Raw genomic sequence first — 17751 nt, 5'->3', positions numbered from 1 at the left:
CATGGAAGGGTCTCAGGTTCGATTCCTGGTCAAGGGCATGTACCTCAGCTGCAGGTGTGTTCCCTGGCTCTGGTCGGGGCATGTGCAGGAGGCAACCAATTGACATGTCTCACATCGATGCCTCCCCCTCCCGCCACTCTCTCTAAAAGTCAAGGGGAAAAAATATCCTCGGGTGAGGATTAACAACAACAAAAAACTCTAAAGCCTTTTCATCGATCACCCCGCACAGACACTCTCTCCTAGGAAATGAAAGGGCAGTTGCACAGGAGAGGCAGGAAGCTGAAGCTCAGGAGCCCGGGAAAGACCCTCTGTCACAGCCTATTTCAATGGAGGTTAAGTATTTAATGCAGGAATGGTCTTTTCCTAAGAACGGCCGATTAGAAGCTGTCCCTCCAGCTTCCCCACCAGCCAGCAATCCAGTCCCACTGTGTCACTGGCGCTTTGGAGAGGCCCTTGTGTTAATATATACATAAATTAAAAGTGGAACCACAGTCATCAAAAAATACCTTTGCCACTGGCTGGGTGGCTCACTTGGATAGAGCATCATCCTGATGCACCAAGGTTGCTCGCTGATCAGGGTACATACAAAAATCAACCAATGAATGCATAAATTCAAAAAGCCCATGTTTCTTTTCTTTTCTCTCTCTCTCCCTCTTTCTCTGTAAAATCAACCAAAACACAACTCTCTTTTTAAAAGAGGATTCTTCATAAGATTCAACAGTAAACCCCTTTATGGAGTTCAAAATAATTTAGTTTAAAAAATCTACTTAAAGAAAACCTTCACTTCTATCATGTAAAATAAGATCTTTATAAATATGCATTTTTTTTAAATTATGCCATTTTCTTCTTTTCTACTTTCAAAATACAGGGAACCTGGGTTCTGGAACTTAATTTGTTCCGGGGAAGGCTGTTTGAGAACCAATTTGTTCGAAAACGGAATCATTTTTTCCCATTAGAAATAATGTGAATTGAATTAATCGGTTCCAGACTCCCAAAAGATTCCGTTTTAACTGTTCTTATACACAGTACATGTCTAATGTACTGTCTGATCTATAAATAAACACTCCTTTTGTTAAGTGTATCGAACCGCCCTTATGGCCTTAAATGAATCCCTCCCAGCACTCGGGCCAGGGCTGTCTTTCGGGTCAGCATGAAGCACTCTGCTGCTCACTCACCACTGCTTCCGAAATGTTGTCACCTGCTGACTGCTCTTCCTTTCTCCAAATCAACAAGTTTCCCCTCTCTTCAACGGTCTGTGATCACTGTGGCACCCTTAGCAAGGCTAGCACTCTTTTTTTTTTTTTAAATATATATATATATATATATATATATATATATATATATATATATATATATATTATTTATTTATTTTTTAAAATATATTTAAAAAATATGATTTTTTACAGAGAGGAAGGGAGAGAGATAGAGAGCTAGAAACGTCGATGAGAGAGAAACATCGACCAGCTGCCTCTTGCACACTCCCTACCGGGGATGTGCCCGCAACCAATGTACATGCCCTTGACCGGAATCGAACCCGGGACCTTTCAGTCCGCAGACCGACGCTCTACTGCTGAGCCAAACCGGTTTCGGCAACACTAGCACTCTTGTCGGCCTCTTTATATTTTAAAATTGTGCTAATCATGGATTTCTCCAGCAACAAAAGCACTCTGTCCTTTATTTGTTGTCTGAGAGATGCTTTTTGTCATGCTGAGGTATCAGCCTGAAAGGGCTGTCAGTTCGAAAACCCAAGTTTGGTTCGACAATGGAGACATTTTTTCTATGAACAACTTGGTTGAGAACTGAACTGTTCCAGATGGGAGAAGTTCGAGAAACGAGGTTTGACTGTACTAAACAGAAGACTATAAATATCCTTTTTACATTTTAGGATCTATTTTGTCTGAAAAGATTCAAGTTTCTTTCAATAAAGTTGAGATGGAAAAATATTCGTTCTTTGTAATCTTTACCAGATGTTGTTTATACTACAAGCAACTTTTTTCAGTACTCCATAATACAATTATTGTTTAATTAGTGATAAATCTGTCATTTCTAGGCTTAAAGAAAAACCCAAAGAAGTTAACAAGTACCAAATGTACTTTTGTGTTTCAAATTTACCCGTGTTCTCTTAGAGTATTCAGACACAGGCATGCGTTCAGGATGTTCAACAAAACCCCTCAAGTCTGAAGTTCCTCTTCCGGGCTGGCCCAGCGGCCTCTGCCCAGTTAGCTGGTGCAGCCTGAGGGGCCAGACAGCTCCGCTGCCCCCTGCTGCTTCTCAGCTGGCATCTTAGTGGCTATGACCTCCCAGGTCGACCTCTGCCCTGTTCTTATTATTTGCTTTTTTACTTTTTCTCTCTCCCTTCATCTCTGGTTGAAAAGTCCTCCATCCCCAACAGTGAAAACAGAATTTGCAATCTGGGCCTTTTTCTTCACAGAAACAATGCTGGGGGATCTGGTGCCCCCCTGAGGTGGACACTGGGAAGTGCAACTACTGTGGGAGAAGCAGACATAAGCACAGGCCGCCACCGCCCTTCCCTGTTGGACCACTGCTAAATTATCTACTTCAGCATTTCTTAAATCACATGCATCGCATTAAAGAAGAAATGTTTAAAAGACTGCTAATGGAAAAGCAGGAAAAGAAAACCCTAGAGCATTAGTAAGAGTTACTCAAGCACAGACACCTGACATAACCCACGATGTGGAGCTAAATTCAACATGATCTTTTATTAAAGGGGAATTGTGCTTGGAATTTTGTGTAAAGGGAGTTCTTTTTCTTATGAAGTGGCTCTCTGGAGAGCGAAGACAAGAAGGTATACCACCTCACATCAAGGCGACATGTTCTTTTTATTTCTTAAGCTCTTATTACCCACCCCAGTTTAATCGAGACATACTTGGGACAAAGAACTAATTTTAATTATTGTAGTTGTGAAGACTTTCAGGTAGGATAGAATATGAGGAGTGTTTTTTGCGAGGAGTATTATTTAATTTAAAATCTGAGTAAACAAAAACAAAAACCACCCCTGCTTCCTTTCCTCTCTCTACTCTCCTCAGACCCACACTCTGGTGGGCGAGTCTGTCCTGGGGAGGTGCGGCAGGTGGTGTGTGAGGCCTGCCAGCGAGGGGCGGACGGAGGGCATGGAAACCAGGTCCGTCTCGGCCTTAGTGTGCAGCAGGGCCGCTAAGCACAGTGCCCCTGCTACTGAGCCAGCACTTTCCATTCAAACGTGGGGAATAAACAATAGCCTCTTTGGAAACCAGACATCAAGAAAGCTGTGTAATTACCCAGTGGCTCTCACTGCGTTTGGTGAGATCCGTCTTTAAGGTCAGGTCTGAAGCTATGCACCATGGTCTTCCGGTGCCTGGTCTGTCACAGGAAACACAAGACCACTTGATTTTGTTTCTTATTCTTTAAAAATATATATTTTTTGAGATCAGAGAGGACTTTTAAAAATATATACTTTGATTGATTTCAGAGGAGAAAGACCATCTGCTTTTAACAAGTGTCAGTCTGCACAGTAAATGACAAACCAAGTTTAACACCGTGATGCACTTAGGAGCCACAAACTGACAGGTGGACATGTACTTGGGGGCAGTCCCGCCAACAGAAACCTAACAGTGAGTCTCAAAAGTAAATTTATTTTTACTTTAGAAGTCATATATGCATATAAATATGTATTGAGAATTCAGGTGATATTCAATTAGTGCCTTATTATTCACAGTCTTAATGGAAAACATCAGGCCTCTGAGTCCCTTAAAGGCCAAAGAACACTTGGGGAGAGCATTTCACTTTATACAAGCTGTAACGCACTACCCCCCTCCCCCCCCAACACACACACACACACACACACACACACACACACACACACACATTTTGGCAACTATAGAATTTCCAGGGCTAAATCTGGAGAGTCCCAAGAGAGGAAACATAATTAACAATGCTCCATATAAAACACGAGTTACGTGGACCATCACACTCTAATTACTCTCAGAACCCAATCTGATGTACTTGGCATCACGTTTCTTCCGGAGGGAAGCTCAGCAGCCTGCGCTACCTGAGCTCCCGGCCTCCCACACTCTGCACGGCTGTCACTGCACCGACATGCTGCGGCGACAGATGAATCGGATGATGCAATCAGGAGGCAAGCTCGTCAGGTTACCTGCCCTCCGAATCCCTCCGTCACGTCACAGGCTCATTCCAGCCTGCCTGGTCTCCTGGCACTGCAGGCCAGGGCGGCCGAGGAGAGCAGCCCCGCCATCAGCTCTGTGCTGCAATTGCCTCCTTGACCCACAAGGCACGGAGAGGTCACATCCTGCCAATGCCACAATAAATTACGCCAAATAACACCCTCTGGAACTTCCCTTTCACCACAGTGGAAGCTCTGAATCTCTGCACATCATCCGATAAATGCGTCTGTACATCACTGCCTTCCAGGCTGCCGCACGGGGAAGACTGTTTACGGTGCAGACTGGAGACGGAAGGCTGTACGCTGAGTGGCAGTGGGAGTGCCTCCCCCTCGGTCGCAGCAGTATCTGTGCAGGGAAGTGCTGCTCGGGCCTGACGGCCACAGGTGAGAGGGGCCCGGAGGCGGTTCAGAGACCCACAAGCACCCAGGAAAGGCACAGATTCGAACCAAATCGGAAAGTTCACTGGAACTGGAACTTTTCTACAGAGAGAAGACAGGCAAATCTAATAAAGCACTTAAAAGCAAGGAAATGGCCATTGAACAAGGACCAGAGAAAATTAAATTAGAGCATGTTCATTTAAGTTAGAAATAGAGAGATTTCCTGGATAATAAAGGTAGTGCCTGGAATGGGATGCTGGGGGCTTCTGAAAGCCTTTGTTTATTTTGAATTTTATTGTAATTATTTTTATATAAGGCACATTTTTATTTCTCACCTTAACATGTAACTCTTTTGAATGGTGAAATCCCTTAAAAAAAAAAAATACCTCTGTGCTATCTCAGGCTTTTTTTTTTTTTTTAAGTCAAAGAGCTTGTTTTCTTTTTCTTTTAAAACATTTTTATAAAGAATAGTTTACCGATTTTTAAGAGAGAGGAGAGCCCTAGCTGGTTTGGCTCAGTGGACAGAGCAGTGGCCTGCAGACTGAAAGGTCCTGGGTTCCATTCCAGTCAAGGGCACATGCTGAGTTGTGGGCTTGATCCCTGTAGGGGGCGTGAAAGAGGCAGCCAATCAATGATTCTCTCTCATCAATGTTTCTATCTCTCTCTCCCTCTTCTTTCTTTTCTGAAATCAATAAAAATACATTTTTAAAAAAGAGACAGAAATATCAATGTGAGAACGAATGGCTGCCTCCTGCATACTCCTTACCAGGAACTGAGCATGTGCTCTTGACCAGGAACTGAATTGGCAACCTCCTGGTGCACTGTACGCGGCCCAACCAAACAAGCTACACCAGCCAGGGTTCTCTCAGTCTTTATACCTAGCTTCCTCCCTTCTCTCCCTCTCCCCCCCCCACTACCAATCCCCCTCGAACAATATAAGTTTCCAAACCAGATGGGCACGGTTTGGGCCACCTAACTTATGGATGAAAGCAGCATGGCTACTGATGACCGTAACCCTGTCCACAGCCACCGGAGGGTTGCAGGCAGAGGAGCCAAGGCCATTGGACAAAGCTGAGCATGGACATGGGCAATCACACCCACCCACCAGCGGGAAGGATGGGGGCCTAAAAGGAGCAATCAGATATAGGAAGAAGGCAGCTGATTCAATTATGATTCCCTCACGCAGCCTCCGACTTGAAAGACAAAGAAAACAGGAAGTTCAAATGCTTTAACAAAGAGAAAGTGCCTGAGAGACGGGCAATGCATGAACCTAGCTAACCTCAGACCTTGCCTTGCACTGGGCTTCTCGCCTCCCAGGTCCCAGCCTCCTGGAAGGGTGAACACTCTCTGCCCAGGTTCCTGGCCACCAGCCTGAGATGGGAACTCAGGTCCCCCATCCACACAAAAGGAGGCGCGCTCTGCACTGAGTCTCCCCGCGACCAAAGCCAGTGAGGAAGCATGTTAGAGCCACTGGGGTCCTGGGAGCAGGGCAGCTCCTTGTAGTTTCTGGACTGTTCCTTCAGGGCACAGTCTTCCTTCCACAGCCGCCTGCCCGGGGCCAGGTTCTGAGGACCGCCTGAGGCCGCCCAGCCTCGCCCCCAGGCCTGCGGCCTGAGAACAAGGCGGCCACTGTACGCAGCCAGATTTCAAGCCTGGCAGGCGTATGCCAAAAGAAAACTTACAAAATTCTTAGTTGTTTTCATTGTTTAAACCATTTTCCTGGAGTTCTGTTTTATGTCTCTTGAGTATTTTATTTTTCCTCTAGTGAAGAGCTAAATGTTTATTTTTTAAAGATTTTCATTGTTAATTGATTCCTCCTCTGGTTCTTAAAATCTTTATTTTTAAAACTTATTTTTCATGATGAAATAAGAAATATTTAAAAAGTAGTTGTCTACATGTAAGGTCTTATGAATATGCCATATAAGGTACAATAATCCAATAAATCCTGAATCTCTCCATATTTTTAAAATATGCTCTAAATACGCAGAAGAGATTCCTACGTTAGGTATTTTTAAAATAGACTGTAACTATATCAAATATATCAAAAGGTATCAATTGCTCTTTTGTTTAGGTAGGGTATAAAACAATGTACACACATACATTTTTTGATAGCTCAACTGATGTTTCTTTCTTTTCAGATTTAATCCATTGGAATCAATAATCAAGGTGTGTACCCCGTATTTTCCCCCTTGCTCTGACTACATGAAATGATAACTGATACTCAGCATCTTCTTTAAGGATTTTTCTCCTCATCAAAGTCAGGCACGTACCAGCAATGACTGTCTCATGAGGCATTCGGTCCTTGTCAGAGAAGTTCTCTCGCTGAAGATTAGCTTTTCAAAAAGGTGCAGCGTTGCTTTTTCAAGGCTGGGAAGGTGTCGCAGCCAAAGGCAGACGACTGCTGACTTGGGGAGAAGAATCTTCTTCCTTTCAGGAGGAAAGGAAATTTTAAATAGAAATGGGTTACAGAAAAAAGGAGATTAAGAGAGTTCAAAATGCAAAAATGAATCCAATCTGTGAGTCCTTTCCTCATGGTTATAGCGGCAGCTAATACTTATAGTATCAATGATCACTGACCAAGTATGCGTTTAAAAAATAATGTAAATGTGCTTCTGCTTCAACTTAAGAAACTAGGGAAATGCTCAAAGGGAAAAAAAAAAAGCTTTCAAAAAGGATAAGCAAATGTATAGTGATGGAAGACAGAGAGTGAAAAAATGAGGTAGGCAGAGGCCTTAAGATATCTAGGTACATGCAGTCTCTAATTTAAAAATAGTTATGCCTGAAAGTGGGTCTGACTCTCAGGGCTAACAGTATGCCTTTGGGAACGTGACTTACCCTCTAAACCTGTTTGCATTTCTATAAAATGGGCCTATTTCCCTCACAGTATCTTCAGAAGGATCAAATGCAGTAACAACACATGTACAGTGATTCACACAGTGCTTGACACCAAGTAAATATTCAGTAACTGTATCTGTAAATTGTTGCTTGAAAGTTAAAATGTATTTTTCTTTAATAACAATTTCATAGACGGTGGTTATGACCTGTTTTAATCCATAGCTGATTCATAGCATGATGCTCTATCCGCTGCAACCATCTGTGCAGCGCAGTTTCTGATAGATCCTCCCTTCCCCCAACCGGTGGGCGGAGTATGAGGTAACTGCACCTGCGGCCCCAGGCACCTTCTATGGACCACACATCGAACCACCCATCAGCACCTGCTGAATTCCCTAAGCCCTTCTTCCTATATGACCATACATTAAGCCACCCATCAGCGCGTGCCGAGTCCACTAAGCCCCCATTCCTTCCCATCCTCCCCTCAAAAGGCGCGTTCCCCTCTGCAGGTGCTGCTGCTCTCCCCTTGTGAGACAGCCCGGCAGGTCCTTCTCTGATAAAGCCTGTGGTCCTGGTTTTTGCCCTCTGTCTGATCTTTCAGTTTCTATTGGAAAATGTTTTTGGAGGCTCCTCCCGTGTGTATGAGGGGTCCTGCTTTCCCTTCCGGGAAGAGCATGAGGGGCCACTTGTCTAACTCTGAGCCACCGGCCTATCCGGGCCTGGCAGGCCTTCTTTCCGAAGTCTCCGCCTTTCCCCAGTGGCACCACAGACAGCAGTGCTTTCCATGTTCTGCCAAAGATGTTCACTGTCTTTAATAAGCAAAACACATGCTGGGACACAAGGTTCCCCACTACCCATCAACTCCTTTGGTGTCTTCCCTTCACCCACGCCTCTGGGCCACTTCTTTGCAGGAGCTGGCGTGGAGCCAGGGGATGGGTACAGGGCAGGAAAGGAAAGACAGGAAACACAGGGTGGCAATTTCTACCGTGTTTCCCCGAAAATAAGACCTAGCACATGGAAAGATAAGACATCCTCTGAAAATAAGACCTAGCGCAACTTTGGGAGAAAAAATTAATATAAGACACCATCTTATTTTCAGGGAAACAGGGTAGTAGTTTCTCCTTTTCTTCAGAAACTCTGTAGACCTTGTCCTGGATTAACTCTGGGGCAAGACTGGAAGTGGAAGTTCTGTAGGGTCTGTCACAGGGGCAGACAGAGGCAGGAGGAAGGGAGCTTGGAGGGATGTCCCGTTCTCATCCTGAGTGTCTCTCCCGGGAAGCCTGGCAGGAGCCCTTTCTCCCCCTTCTCCCCTCCCCCCAACCCTGCGCCACCTGGCATATCTGGGCCACACCATGGATGTCCTCTGTGGTGGCACCAGTGCTTCGGCTGCTGCCGCCCACCCTGTTGTACTTTGTGGCAGGAGCTGGAGGTCATTCAGTCAAAGATGACTCAGCACTTCCGGTATGGAACTCAAGGTGCCAGGCGCAGGCCAAACAGGAAAACAAAACGGGAGGCACGCATGCTCACCCACGCCACACGGCAATGTGCGTGTGAGGCACCAGAGGGAAGCGCAGGCTCGGGGGACAGGTGGTCAGGGCTAAGTGAGGTGAAGAGCAGCGGGAAGGGCTTTCTAGCAGAGGAACAGCAGACACGGTGGCGCTGAGACGAGGAGCAAGGTCAGAGGAAGACAGAAGCCTCTGAGGGCAGAGGAGAGTGACTGTGACACCTCTGTGCAGTCCCACAGGCCGAGGTCAGATTTTCGGGCCTTATTCTGTGATTATTCTGGCCCCAGGACTTACACAAAGTGCCAGGGTGCGGTGACATTCCAGGTCACTGAGTGCAGGCCATCGAGGGTGCAGGCGGCAGGCGCTGGTGGGGCTGGGACCAGGGGCAGTGGGAATGGAGAGCACCTGAATGCACTTTACACCGAGAGAAACTGGCAATGCGTTTGACGAGAGGTGGAGCAGGTGAGGGAGGAACAGGGCGATCCCAGGTTTCCTGAGTAAGGAGATGGGTGGGCACTGTTTATTCACGTAGAAAGAAGGGGCGGTAACGAGATTTGGGAAGGATGTGTGAATTTGGCACCTCCGAGGCATCATCCAACGGAGGTATGAAATAGGTTCTCGAATATCCAGGTTAGAAGTTCTGGGGAGAGGTCTGGGCTATTGTACATCAGGGAGCTGCCAGGTGAACAGAATGGCGAGAGAATGAATGGGAACTCCTTGGAGAGAGGCTGAGTGCGGGGCAGGGGGCCGGGCCTGTGCCCTGAGCATCACCAATGGGCACAGGAGGAAGAGGAGTGGCAGACAGGAGGAAGACAGGCAGGCAGAGAGCACACACAGAGGAGCAGGGCCGGATGCCTGTGCGGAGCACCGCTGAGAGGCCTGCGGAGGGGAACAGCACTGCTCTGCGCAGGCCTCCCTGGCCTCCCCGAGAACACTGAGCTGAGGAGCGATGGAGGCGGAAGGTGGAGTCCATAGGAGAGGGAGTGGAAATGAGCAGAACTGCAGTCAGGAGGATGGCTGTGCAGGGAGCGCCACCAGAAGGCGGCATGGGGGGTGGGAGTGGGGGTGGCCTCGTGTGCGCCTGCGAAGTGGTGTTGCGGTCTCAGGACAGCACGCTGCCTGCTGAGGGGCCAGAGGCAGAGGGGCGCATGGGGAGGCTGAAGAAGTCATTGCTACCACTTATTAAGGGCTTGCCTGGGATGATGGTAAGCATTTTATCTGTATTTTAACCCCCATAACAATCCACGGGGACAAAACAGGGACAATTATTATCCTTAATTTATAGACAAAGGCAACTGAGGTCAGAGAGGACCAGGACTGACAGCTCTGATGTGAATCAGGAGGTCTGATACTACAGCTGGTCTGCAGCCTCCAGGTACAGGTCTCCCCACTCTGCAGGCAGGGGAGTGGAGGGTGCTCAGAGGAGGGGCCTGGCTGGGGGGCTGCCTCACACCTCTGCTGTATCACACGGAGCTGTTTCGCACTGAATAAAGTTTCCTTCCTCACATCACCCCCAAGTTGGGGGTTCCTGTGCGCACTGAACTGGTGCCAATGGTCATCGGCTGACAATACGTACAGTACGGAGTTCTCCCTTATCTCTGGGGAGTATGTTTCAGGACCCCGACTGAGTCCCTGAAATGGAGAGAGTACTGAACCCATATGAACTATGTTTTCCCACTACATATGCATACCAATGATAACGTTTAACTTATAAGTTAGGCACAGTAGGAGAGTAACAGCAACAATTAATAAAATAGAACAATTATAACAATATACTGTAATAAGTTAGCGTAAATGTGATCTTTCTCTCAAAATACCTTGTTGTGCTGCACTCACGCTTCTTGTGATGAAGGGAGATGATGCAGTGCTTACGTGATGACATGAAGTGGAGTGAATATGGTGGACAAAGGGACGATTTCATCATGCCACTCAGAATGGCATGTAATTTAAAACCTGATGAATTGTTTATTTTTGTAACTTTCCATTTAATCCTTTTGGACTGCAGTTGACTGCAGGTAGCTGAAACCATGAACAATTGGGGGCTACTATAATATTTTTGTTCGATTCTTGGACACAGTTTGGAAAATGTGTACATTAACACTTTTCTCAACCAGAGAGATCAAGGACCACCTCATCTGCCAGAGAAGCCCATGCAAATTGAAGCCAGCTTCTCTGGAAAGCTACTTAATTCCAAGAAACTGGGAGGAATACTTGCTATCATATCTCAAAGGTATACGTCCATTAAAACCTGATGGAGTATTTACAAGGGGGGGTGGTTTACAGTCATGAGTACACTAACATTTATTCTCATTTATTTTTCTATTATATATCTCTCCATACATACGGCTGTACACCTACTTTTGCTTATATACACTTTACATATTAAACTGAGAAAACTGTGCCATCATTGTCATTTAAACCGGCAGAAAAGTCACTTCTCGAAGCAAAGAGCAGCAACACCAAGGCTATGTCTAAGTCCAATCACACTAGAATGTCTCTTACAATCACTATCAGCAGGTTTTTACTTTAAAAGTAAACTTTGCAATGACTAATTTTATGACTATGTCTTATTAAGATTTTTAAAAAGCCAGGAAGTCTCAATCCTATATAATAATAGGCTAGTGTGCAAATAGACCGAATGATCAACCGACCAGTCACTATGATGCACAATGACCACCAGGAGGCAGATGCTCAACGCAGGAGCTGCCCCTGGAGGTCAGTGCGCTCCCACAGGGGGAATGATGCTCAGCCAGAAGCCTGGTCCGCAGCTGGCAAGCTCAGTGGTGACGGCAAGACCTCTCCCGCCTTCATGGCAGTCAGATATCTCCTAAGGGCTCCTGGACTACAAGAGGGTGCAGGCCAGGCTGAGGGACCGCCTCCTGCAAGCGCACAATTTAGTGCACCAGGCCTCTAGTAAATGAATAAATAGAAATGGGGGTTTCAGTTACTTTGCTAACTTTCTGTTTTTGAAATTGCACTAGCCTTTCTTCTCTTAGACATTCACCTATATTATCTGACAACATGTAAAGCCTGATTTTTCTTATCTGAGCTGAAAAAACACAGAACTAGAAGCTTGGTTGAAGGTCAGGCTTTTCTTGAAATTTCTTTTATTTTCTTTTAAGCATCTTTGGAGGCTGTATTATTAGCTCTTTCAGCAATGGGAATTTAGCTTACACCTGGCCTTAGATCAGTGATGTTTTCATTAGGAAGAAAAGACATTAGCTTGAGAAAGCTAGTAAAACATTATCAAAAGTAACAATTTTTTAAATCAAAGTCAATGACAACAATGTTAACAGTCATTGGCTGTTTTCTCTAAGTGCCAGGCACTGTGCTAAGCGTATCACAGGCACTGGACCCACTTAAAGGCATCCAGTGTGCCTGGGAAAAGTGTATGCCATCTCACCATCATTACAAAAGGCGCCCTGTTTCACTCTCAAAAGTTTCATGGTCCACAATTCACAACTGTACAGTCACCCTACTTAACACTCACAGCTACCCCATAGGTCTGTTGGTCGGTCAGCCATGCACCCATTCCCTCTTTCATTTGTTGACTGGCTCATTCATTCCAGCGTATAGAAAAAAGTACTCTATCCAGTCCAAACTTCTCAATATTTTTGAAGCAATGGATGTTGATTTGCTTTAGGACGTATCTTGTGGAATTACTTGTACTCCACGGACTTGAGGAAGGACCTCAGCAGCCCTCCCAGGAAGGTTTTACACACTCTGCTGTCTGCAGATGGTATAATGGCAATCCCATGAAGGTACTCTAAAGTTAGGTTTGACATTTAGGCCAAGAAGTAAAAAAATTCCTCTAGATTATATAAACTACACAAAGGGGCAAGCATCTATTGCTTAAAAGAATACAGGCAGCCTGTTTCTGAAAAGGCATGACTGCATTTAGAAGCCAAGGCCAAAGATACTCAGCCAATTGTAAAACAGATGTAATTCCACTGGTGCATTGTGGGAAAAAGCTGGAAGGCTAAATACCGGGCAGGCACAGTAGTCAAAAAAGTATGTGGTTTCTAAATGACCACGCAGCACATTTGGGGAACTGCACATTGGAGGCAGGCGTTGGGGGTGGGGGTGGTATTTACTCTGAGTGACTGAATCAGCTATCCTGTGTCAACGTGTGGCCAGGATCTCCACCTACGGGCATGTGTCCATGGAGAGGCTCCAGCTCTTACGCCACTGCTGAGGGGACTTGCTGAGCTGAAGCCATAGGAGCTGGACAAGTTGAAGACCACCCAGCATTTCTGGACAGTCTGTTCTGTATGGAATTCCAAACTGAGTAACTTTTATTAGTTGCTGAGGGAGAATGCGTTATCACAAGTAAAATAAATAGCGAGCAGTTTGGACCTACTCATGGAACCGCTGCCTCTGCTTTCCTCCTGAGCATTGTGGGTAGAGTAAGAGTGGCTACTCTCTAAGCATCTCTCTTCCTCGCCAATAATTTCTAGAATAGTTTTGTAGGTTTCACAGAGGAAGTGGAATTTTAATTCAATGCTTGATGAAAAAGTAAGGTTGAAAATACTGGATGCTAAGATCATATCCTATATAATAAAGAACTAATATGTTAATTAGACCAAACAGTGGAACAACCTTCCGGAAAGATCAGTGGGTGAGGCAGCCGGGACCGCAGGAGCTGAGCCCCTTGCACAAATTTCATGCAATGGACCTCTAGTTCTTTAATAAAATGCATTACTAAATGAATCAGAAATAGAGCTGCAAAGGTGAAAGGCAAAGAGCATTCTATTTTAAAGTAAATATTTTGAAAAACTATTTGGAATGTGGAAAATGTAAGCTATGGCAGACCACTGTAACCTGCAGTGTGAACTCAGGTAAATGACTGAGGGCACAAGCAGGGGAATCACACCTATCATATCAGGCAGCTTTTTCAAATGAATTTTTACTCAGTGTCTTACATAAACAGCAAAGATGACTGCTCAGATTCCTCAGGAAATTCAGACTTGCTGGGTACATGCTAACAGAGGTTTAGAGTAGTTAGAAAAAAAGACTTTACATTTTAATAATGAAAATTATGTTCTGGTTATTTTTTAAAAATCAAATGATTTAACTTTCTATTTTTCTTTCTAAATCTCACCTTAACAAATTCCTGGACTATAACACTTCATAAAAATAAAATTAAAATACACATTCCAATTTTTGAGAGTGATATGAAAAACGACAAATACCTTCTGACTGACAGGAAGACGGGAAGAAAAGCTGCTTATGACAGCCCAGAAACAAAACAAAAGACACAATAAAACTTTAGGAATAAAAAGTGCCCAAAACACTTTTAAACATCTACTGAAAAACTTTAAAAATTATATTAGACTTCTACGTATTCAGTTAATCTATATATTTAACATGAGTCTCCTCAGAAAGAGCATTAGCTGTCTTTCCTAAAACTAGCTAAATTGGTTTCAATGTTTATTTGAAAGACAAAACAAGAATTTCTTGAAGAAGAATGAGTGGAACAAGCCCTAAAATAAAGTATACTGGGACATGAATATACAATAGGGCAAAGAATCAGAAGAGAAAATAACGAAATAGACCAACTACATACAGAAATTGAGTCTTCGATGGAAAGAGCGTCTTAAGGAGGCGGGGTTTAGGGGGACGGTTGCACATTTTATCACACTCAAGATGGCAGATTCACTGAGGGAGACTGGCATCTTTATAATGTTTAGGCTTTTTATGCACCTGACCAAGAACACTATATCTTCTTATTTGTCCAGGTTTACTTTTGTGGACTTGGAGTATTTTATATATTTTCCACATTCTTTTTTTTTTTTAAAGACTTTATTGTTCAGATTATTACAGGTGTTTCTCCCCACTCCCCCAATAGCTCCCCTCCACCTGATTCCCAACCCCACCCCATGCCTTACCCCCGCCACTGTCTTCATCCATAGGTGTAAGATTTTTGTCCAATCTCTTCCTGCACCCCTCAGACCCCCTTCCCGCTGAGAGTTGTTAGTCCAATCCCTTTCTATGTTCCTGATTCTATTCTATTCACCAGTCCATTTTGTTCTTCAGATTTTTTATTCACTTGATTTTTAGATTCACTTGTTGGTAGGTATGTATTTGATGTCTTTTTGTTGTTCATAATTTTTACCTTTACCTTTTTCTTCTTCTTCCTCTTCTTAAAGAATACCCTTCAGCATTTCATGTAATTCTGGTTTGGTGTTGATGAACTCCTTTAACTTTTTCTTATCTGTGAAGCTCTTTATCTGATCTTCAATTCTGAATGATAGCTTTGCTGGGTAATCTTGGTTGTAGGTTCTTGTTGTTCATCATTTTGAATATTTCTTCTCCTTCTCCTTCTCCTCCTCCTTCTCCTTCTCCTTCTTCTCCTCCTCCTTCTCCTCCTCCTTTTTCCCCTCCCCCCCTCTTCCCCCCTCCTCCTCCCTCCTCCTCCTCCTCCTCCTCTTCCTTCCTCCTTCTCCTCCTACTTCTTCTTTTTAAATATATTTTATTGATTTTTTACAGAGAGGAAAGGAGAGAGAAAGAGAGCTAGAAACGTCGAGAGAGAAACATCAACCAGCTGCCTCTTGCACACCCCCCACCGGGGATGTGCCCACAACCATGCCCATGACCGGAATCGAACCCGGGACCTTTCAGTCCACAGACCAACACGCTACCACTGAGCCAAACCAGTTTCGGCTGGCCTGCATAGTTTCTGTTGAGAAATCAGCTGACAGTCGTATGGGTATTCCCTTGTAGGTAACTAGCTCTTTTTCTCTTGCTGCTTGTAAGATTTTATCTTTGTCTTTTGTCCTTGGCATTTTAATTATGATGTGTCTTGGTGTGGTCCTCTTTGGATTCCTCTTGTTTGGGGTTCTGTGCACTTCCTGAACTTGTAGGTCTATTTCTTTCACCAGGTGGGGGAAGTTTTCTGTCATTATTTCTTCAAATAGGTTTTCAGTGTCTTGCTCGCTCTCTTCTTCTGGCACCCCAAAAATCTGGATGTTGGTACGCTTAAAGCCGTCCCAGAGATTCCTTACGCTATCCTCACACTTTTGGATTCTTCTTTCTTCCTGCCCCTCTGGTTGGGTGTTTTTTGCTCCTCATATTCCAGATCTTTGGTTTGATTCTTGGGGTATGTTGATCTACAGTTGAGTTTCTATATATTCTTTATTTCAGACTGTGTATGTTTAATTTCTGGCTGTTCCTTTTCCATTTTTTAAATTTATTTTTATTATTATTATTTTTTTTTTGGTATTCTCATTAAGGTCCTTGAAGGTCTCACAAAGCTTCTTGGAGGTCTCATCAAGTTTCTCAAAGGTTTTTAGAAGATTCTTGAGTAACCTTATAAACGTAATTCTGAACTCTGTGCCATCTAGTAGTTTACTTTCCTCCATCTCTCCCATTCGTGACATGCTTCTGTGCTGCCTCCCTGTGTTGATGGAGTGGCTTTGTGTGGTCGGTGACTTATAGGGGCCAGTAGCTCAGCTTCCCCAATCACCTGAGGTGGTTGCTTTTGCTATATCCCTTTGTGGGCTGAGTGCACAGTCTTGGTGTAATTAAGCCTTGATTGCTGTTGGTACACTGGGAGGAACTGACTCCAGGCCAATTGTCTGTGAGGACCTGCTGTGTCTATAAAGGAAGAACTGCTATGTTGGAGACACACCTTGTTTCAGTGGGGCTTTAGTGTTCACTGAGTCCATCTCCCAAATGTGTCACTTATGAGTGTGAGGGGTTAAAACTGAGCACTAGGAACACTGGCTTCTGGATCCCCAATGGGGTGCAGATCAGGATGTCTGAGGCCATCCTGCAGGAGCTACAGAGAGAACCACAGTCCTCTCCTCCTTTGGTAGGTTAAACTGCAACTGAGAGGGCCATTTATATGCAAAAGCCGGTGCTTGGAGCTTGGGTGTGTTTGTAGGTTGTGCAGGGCAGAGTCTCAAGGTGGAGTCTCAGGGTGTCACTAGGAGGGGGTGTGGCCAACAGCGATGGCTAGCCTCTCCAACCGCATCTCCCCGCGTCTCCCACCACAGCACAGCAAACAAATATTCCTGCACGAAGCTCTGCAAGCAAGCCACCCTCTCTTTGCGACCTGTGGCAGACAGTGTAGCCTCTCCCCAGAAACTGGATTTCAGAGAGATCGGGAGCTTGTCTCTCTTCGGGTTGAAGAAAGCACCACCATCCGCCAGCCAGGATCCGCTGCCAGCCCATATCGTGTCCGCACCCCCGTACCTCAGTTTTTCAGCGCTTATGCCCTGAATTCTCCTCTTTTTCAGTCTTTCAGTCTAGTTGTAGGGCTTCCTTGCAGCCAGCTTTCCCTTGGGTTTGGGGTGATAGGTGTTTTGCTTTATAGTTGTATTTTTGAAATTGTTGTGCATGGCAGCCGTTTAGGTGTGTTTACCTACACCACCATCTTTGTTCCTATTTTCCACATTCTTTAAGGATATTTACCATGCCTGAAAACTGACAAGATGTTTCAAAGAATTTAATAATTCACTCAGAAATTTGGCATTTTGTTGAAAATTAGTAGTGCTGAACAGCTTTTCATATTGGCCATCTGTATGTCTTCTTTGGAAAAAATGTCTATTCAGATCCCTTGCCAATTAAAAAAATTTTTTTGCCTTTATAGATTTTTAGAGAGAGAGATAGAAAGATAGAAACATCAGTGAGAGTGAAACATCACCCATTGGCTGCCTTCTTCAAGCCCCCTACAGGGGATCAAGCCTGCAACCCAGGCAGTTGCCTTGACTGGGAATCAAACCAGTGATCTCTTGTTTCATGGGTCAACACTGAAATACAGAGCCACACTGGCTTGGCACCAGTTTTTTAATTGGTTGTTTGTCTTTTTGTTGTTGAGTTGTATGAGTTGAAAACAGTATGGAGAATCCTAAA

At 44.7% G+C, this 17751-nt stretch overlaps 1 protein-coding gene across 4 annotated transcripts in view; it reads right to left on the bottom strand.

Moving 5' to 3' along the window:
• Nucleotides 1–17751, bottom strand: part of FANCC (FA complementation group C) — a gene marked incomplete at its 3' end in the record, with an annotated part of 222335 nt that overhangs the window by 27094 nt on the left and 177490 nt on the right. For all 4 annotated transcript variants that reach the window (XR_014796326.1, XR_014796327.1, XR_014796328.1 and 1 more), the window contains exon 9: nucleotides 6829–6985. Coding sequence is in view for 1 of the 4 variants with exons in the window: in XM_084898963.1 (XP_084755089.1) it covers nucleotides 6829–6985 (157 nt within the window). The remainder of the gene's footprint in view (nucleotides 1–6828; nucleotides 6986–17751) is intronic.

Source organism: Pipistrellus hanaki, assembly GCF_964339955.1.
Source record: "Pipistrellus hanaki genome assembly, chromosome: 11".
NCBI lineage: Eukaryota > Metazoa > Chordata > Mammalia > Chiroptera > Vespertilionidae > Pipistrellus > Pipistrellus hanaki.
This window is presented reverse-complemented; position numbering and strand designations above follow the sequence as displayed.